This window comes from Agrilus planipennis, unplaced genomic scaffold (assembly GCF_000699045.2).
Source record: "Agrilus planipennis isolate EAB-ADULT unplaced genomic scaffold, Apla_2.0 scaffold6, whole genome shotgun sequence".
In the NCBI taxonomy this organism is placed as follows: Eukaryota; Metazoa; Arthropoda; class Insecta; order Coleoptera; family Buprestidae; genus Agrilus; species Agrilus planipennis.
In genome coordinates, this window is record NW_020439302.1 from 1,442,522 (window position 1) to 1,449,016 (window position 6,495).

The 6,495-nt window shown below is 32.8% G+C and overlaps 1 protein-coding gene across 1 annotated transcript in view; it reads right to left on the reverse strand.

Annotated features, from left to right (window-relative positions):
- LOC108732734 (facilitated trehalose transporter Tret1) overlaps nucleotides 1–6,495 on the reverse strand; it is a 12,481-nt gene that overhangs the window by 5,291 nt on the left and 695 nt on the right. Inside the window, exons 2-3 of the mRNA XM_025978474.1 lie at nucleotides 5,303–5,370; nucleotides 1,547–1,667 (exon numbers count right to left, since the gene is read on the reverse strand). Coding sequence (XP_025834259.1) covers nucleotides 1,547–1,667; nucleotides 5,303–5,359 — 178 coding nt within the window. The 5' untranslated portion in view covers nucleotides 5,360–5,370. The remainder of the gene's footprint in view (nucleotides 1–1,546; nucleotides 1,668–5,302; nucleotides 5,371–6,495) is intronic.

Genomic DNA, 6,495 nt, shown 5'->3' on the forward strand with positions numbered 1-6,495 from the left:
GTAGACGAGCGAAGCCACTCTCGCAACTTAAATAATACCTACGAAAATTTTCGTTACTACGTTCGCAAAACTATTGGGTTTGGCTATGGAAGAGGGGACTCACCTACGAAATGGAAGGGATAAGAAAAGGAAAGAATTATCTCACTCGCACTCGCAGGATCAATGAGGAGCTACTTGGTTAACCTTGAGGAGCACTCGGGAGGCAAAAGAGCCGAGTTTGCCCGGCTCTGTATTAGGGCAGGGGCATTAAAGAAACTCGAGTGTATCGTAAATCTACCTAACTAAACAATGACGTCATCAATGCATATTTGGCAAGAGCAGCTGATTAAAGGCTGCAGCCAGGGCCGTATCAACCGGAATTTCCTCCGAATAAGAAAACTTTAGGAGCCTGTATCTTCAGCTACATAAGTTTCCGCATGGAATTAACACTACCACACGATTCTACTTGGTGAGTACTACTATAATTACCTGACTTAACTTCATGACTTAACTCGTCTGTCAACTAATGTAAAAAATGACCTTACTTTATTTTTATTTACTATCAGAAGGACTAGTTTAGGATGACTTTGAACAAACGAAACGAACACGAAAAAATTGAGTTCGACATGCTTATTCTACATTATGTAAATTTATTTCCTGAATTGTACTCGGCGATTCGGCGATAGCCTGATAGCAAAAAAAATAATTGATAACAGGAAAATTACGGTACCTATGCAACAATGGAAATAAACGATTGATAATTACGATAACATCTCATTAATAAGAGGAAATAATGTGAAAGCGAAAGCATTTACGTCATTGCTAATTAAATATTTTCCATGATAAGTATCTGCCTACACGACAAATTAAGGAATATCACCGATTTTTCATTGAATCTCTTTGTCGTTTCAAGTGGCATTCTTGATTTGTCCTACGGAGTTATTGATAACAACTTTGTGTACTGATAACACTTACTAAGCTGATAAAAAACAGTTTTTAGTTAATTAAACTCAGATTTTTTTTATAATACATACTCGTGAAGTATAGAGAAACCTTGAAGCTGGTTCAGAATTCAGAATTTGTGGATTTATGTTACAATAATTGGGATTCGAATCCCCTTACTCTAATCCTTGGTCAGTTTTCTGTAGTTTATTGCTAGGATCATTTAGGTAAGGGCCTAGTCAGTATTATTCTACGAATACTCATTAATTTCTATCTTCATTTCGTCTAACTCATCTATCATTCACTCTAACCATCGCCGATCATTACCACAACTTATAGAAAGATGCGGAGCATCCACCCTTTCCTCCAGCTTGCATCACAGTCTAATACAAAGTTGGAAGATAGGGCGGAAGATCTGTCCGCAATAATGAGAAATCCCAGAAACCAAAAAATTTATATAGGACTGGGAATTACCCAGAATTTTTATTAAAATTTAAGTATCTTATTAATAACCCTCTTGACCTCTACAATCTTTATTCGAAACATATTTCATTCTAAACGAATTGATCTAGTAGATCAGTGGACACTGTGGTATTACACTGTTTTGATTTTATTTTCATCTTACCTAGCCAAGAACTTTCTTCAGTTGTTACTTCGTCACCCAGCTGAGGAATTAATATTGCACTGTAGCCTTGACAAATCCCCACGGATATGGACACTGAATGGGCGCATAATGCAGCAAAAGCCTGCAAAAAAAAATAAAATCCTTAATTTGGATCATCAGTTCAAGTTAGTCGTTAGTCACTAGAAGACTAACTGGACACACACTTCTGACAAATTATTTACAAAATCCTCTACCTCTCCTTACTCCTGTTTCTGCATCTAATATGCCTCTAACTCTAGCCTTTCATATCTCAGAAGGTGTCCTTGCTAGTCCTTTGCTGAGTAGTCCTGCAGTCAGTCCCCTGTTCTTCTATTAATTACTCATAATTCTAAAACGACTTTAGGAATTCCCCTATTCCTTCCAAACCCGAATTAGTCTTCCCTTAATAATTTATACACTATGTACCATTTGTTTTTACAATTTAGACTGATAAAAACGTCGATCATTCGCTATATCCGACTTTACATCGCTCTTTACAGAGAATAATTAATTACGATTTATTAAAATATTTATTTAAAGGCGGAGCTCGTTTTAGATGTGTTAACATATTTTGAAAATCAAGGTCGGTGTACGGGGTCACTTTATAAAATTGTTTTATTAATGTAACGTGTCTACTTGGATCAGAATGCCAAGTTCAAGGCAATAGCTGTTTTATCTCCATTAACACGTCATTAACGCTACTCTGTGATCTATTTGTAATTTCAAATATTTTATACACACATTGAGATGCTCTTTTGTTTGCATTAATAATTTTAATTATTTGAAAATAAGTCACATGAAGTTAATAAAATAAATTAGAAGTTTCCGCTACTCTAGGAAATTAGGATCGATTTTTAACAGTGAAATCATGGTTAAAGATATATATGTATGTACGTTTGGATCCGACGACACTTTTTTTTAGGATCCCGGCCAGGACCGGACAATGACGGCGATAAGCGACAATACCAGAGAAAAAAGGAAAAACAAACACCACCAATAATAATTTAAGTAGTTATAAGTACTTATAACAAAAAAACTTACTAATGAAAATTAGTAATTAAGGTTGTATTGAAATAGGTCGTTTGTTCTAATTTGTATAATTTATTGATTACTCTACGAAATTATCTGTTATTTTGATATAGATCTTGAGTTTACCTTTTCTCATAAAGAATACATGATTATAGTCGAACAGTTACAATTTCTGTCGCTTGTCGATATATCAGATTTTGATTAACTATAGCTAACTAGTATGATTTTGTCACCCTGCAGACTTTTAATGTTTATAAAAAAATATAGGTTCGTTTCAACCCTCTCATTAAAAATTCACCATCGTCATCATCATAACGTCGTCAGTCGAGTGGTTGGACACGCACCTGCACTCTTTCTTATTCTGAGCTAATCTTCGTATAACTGTCTGTTGCTCTTTATACAAACCAAATATCACTCACTCTTCTATATCTGTAACTCATCCCTAATTTTTAAGTATAATAGCATCTTGTCCCATTTAACAATGTCAAAAGCTTTTTCTAAATTTACAAGTCCTATATACGTCCTCTTTCTTTTTTCTATCGTTTTCTCTATGAAGCTAGAATAGCCTCCCGCGTTCCTCTATTTCTTCTAAACTCATATTGATCTTCCCCTAATAGTTCTTCCGCCTTTTTTCCATCCCCTTCTGTACAATTCGAGTTAAGATTTTGACGCATGGGATATTAAGCTAATTGTTCTAAATGTCTCGCACCTATCCGTGCCTCTTTTTTTAGGCATGGTTACAACCGCGTTCCTTTTATAATACTCTGGAACTTTCCCCGTCTCGTAAATGTGACTAGCTTAAACATACGAAATTAGGACACAATTTATAATATAAACGATATCTAGATATTGTCAAATACATCGTCTATGTGGTCCCATCCTCATTCGCATTGTGCTCTTTGAAGCATGCAAAAAAACTATGTTGCACACTGAAAAAAAAAATAATTTCACGTTTCTGTTGCATTTTCAGCCTTGACATTGACCATGTCATTATTAGGATCCTAGCGTGCGTCGGATGCATTAGTAATATCCGTTTACCAGCATACCATTTTATTACAATATGAATTATATCTAGGTGTAATATCAGCAATGTGGTTTCTTTTAATCGTAAGATTATGTAACAATCTCATCCATGATGCTTTACGTTGGGTAATAGCGCCAATTATTCATGTACCCATATCATATTATTGAGATAGGTCAGAGAAAACATGCTAATGATAGTAATGATAATCAATTAATTCGACGATAAGCGCTACTGTTTTAAACCAGACAATTATGAATAATTATATTTTGTATCTCTGATTTTATCGCGTTTTCTAGTCTATTTCATTGTTATTTATTTATAAACAATTGCAATCCTTTATCGTTCAATGATCTCCAAGATAAATACAATGTAATGAATACTTCGAGACAGATGCGTTTACATTTTGCATTAATTAAAGCGTATTCACAAAAACGCAAATAAATTCGTTTATAGGAAGTGTAACATTAAATGTATTCAACTTTGGTAGACATTCATAAAAATCTGCACAATCTGTTCTATAGTAGATAGCAGATTTGGTATAAAATAATAAAAAATAATAGCATTCAACTAGAATAAACTTATTGCAGTTGAATTTAAAAGAATCTCTTTATAATTTATTAACTGCAGTTTAAATCCATGAAAACTATAAATCCCCGATTAATTAAAAAGAATTTTGAACAAAAAATAGTAAATAACTAATTGTACGAGACACATCTGCAATGTTTGATTTAGTAACCAAATAGTAAATCGTCCTCTTACATATTGTGATATTAAGAAAGCTGGGCAATTATTAGTAACAGTCAAATCTTTATTTATTTAAAATTATACCTACTAAAGAAAATGTTTAGGTTAATAAAATGTTCGGCAATCGCCATAATTCCTCTAGAACCAAGTCTTGCATTAATAAACTAATTGTTTATTTCTAGAACGCATTAGCGGTGTACGTTTTCCTTGTACTTCACTAAATGCATATCTTTCTCTGTCAATGTTGCACACATTTGCTGTGCTTGAAATGGATTTTTCACTGGTCTATGTCATACTGATTGTTGCTAGGTTAAGGACAAATAAAATGCTATTGCTCTAGTTTTACTAACGTAAATGTATCTATAATACTGGGCAGGAACACAATTGTAACAGTTGGAAATACAAACTGCAGATTACTATCCAAGTATTCGAATAAATCGCTCGTAATCTTGATTTTTTATAGAAACAATATCAAAAAATAGATTTTAAAAAAATCGTGAAACCAACCAACCCTTAAGTTTGACTCTAATAACATCACATACATATATCAGTTGGGCCATTCCGTTGATATAACCTGAAATGCCGGCGTTTTTTGCAGGCGGTCATAATCAGCTCTATGCGCGCTGAACTACTATACAAAGTGTACAGATACAGAATACTCTGGCTTTCAGATGACACCCTGTACAAGATAGTCCTTGCTTCATAGCGTGATAACGTTAAGTATCTGTTAAAATAAATATTAACTAAGTCCAGCAATATGGCGTCTGGAGTCCGCCATATTAACCACTTAGTGATATTAACCCCTGCTTCAGCAATGGCGTGTTTGAGGAGACGATACCGTAGTTTTAGTTATGTACATTACTAGTGAGACATCAGGAGTATAGGGAGAGAAATTTTCTTCTTTTTTGGAAATACTAACAAAAATATACTTCGGTACTTACTGTTCGCCCTATTCCACTACTGCAAAATTTTTGGAACATTTGATTAATGTTCAACATGTTGTGGGCACCTAGAAGCAAAGAACAAATAAATTAAGTTTCATGGCGAGTCAGCCTACACTGATGTGCAAGACGGTATGCAAATATCGCCGCAACAATTACATTGTTCAGGTTTCTGAACCGATTTTTATAAGAACAAAAAGGTATCGTGTTTTATTAATGAGATGATTCGAAAGGAGAAGGACAGACTTTTTAATTAAACAAAAACAAGGAAACACTACTTAATCACAATGTGAGAATAATTTAATCGTTATATTTATTATCGATTATTAATAATAGTAAGTACGTATTGACATTCAATTCAATCCGCAGGTATATGATATTCTTAATATCACATTGCGAAACTGATCTTATTAATTAATTGAGTCAAATTAACTAATAAAAGTTTCACGCCATCGGTTTTAGTATTAATTAGTGACTTTCTGTATGGATACGAAAAATTTTTTTATTTAAAAAGAGAAATTAGGAATTTTGAACAAGACCCTAATCAAAACTCCTCAAGATATTATTTGATAATCTCATATATATTACGCAGTATTAATTAAATCTGCCTCTTCATCAGATTGACCCGATAACACTTATTAGAGAATGTTTACTTTAGATAATCGTTAGTAGGTAAACTCCAACCAAAGCTTCACAAAAATGGGCTACTGTTTTAAAAATAAAAACCAAATAATGAAAATTAGAAAAGTCAATGTGCTAATTATTTATTTATCAAATTTCGATTTTGTTTAATCAATTTAATTACAAGTGTGCTCTGTAAACATATTTGTGATTTAAATAAACAGGTGTTAAATGAATCATAATGGATTATTCTCAATCATCAGATTCGAATAGTATTTAACCTTAATTTGTATAAATAATGCATCGCCAAATAAGCGAATGTAATTAATTATGTTTTTCTGCACTTACGATTAGCTGCAAAATATCGCCAAACCAGCGAGCGTATTCAAATTAATTAAGGAAAAAATCGATTAATATATAAGCCAGTATTAGTACTGTTTACTTATTAAAAACCGGTGTTTTGATAATTTGTAAGTATAATTAATATAATTTTTATGTTTATTGCATTACTTATGATACAATAAATAATTTATAGATCTCATTTTTAACGCAATTAAATCAGCACTTCCTAC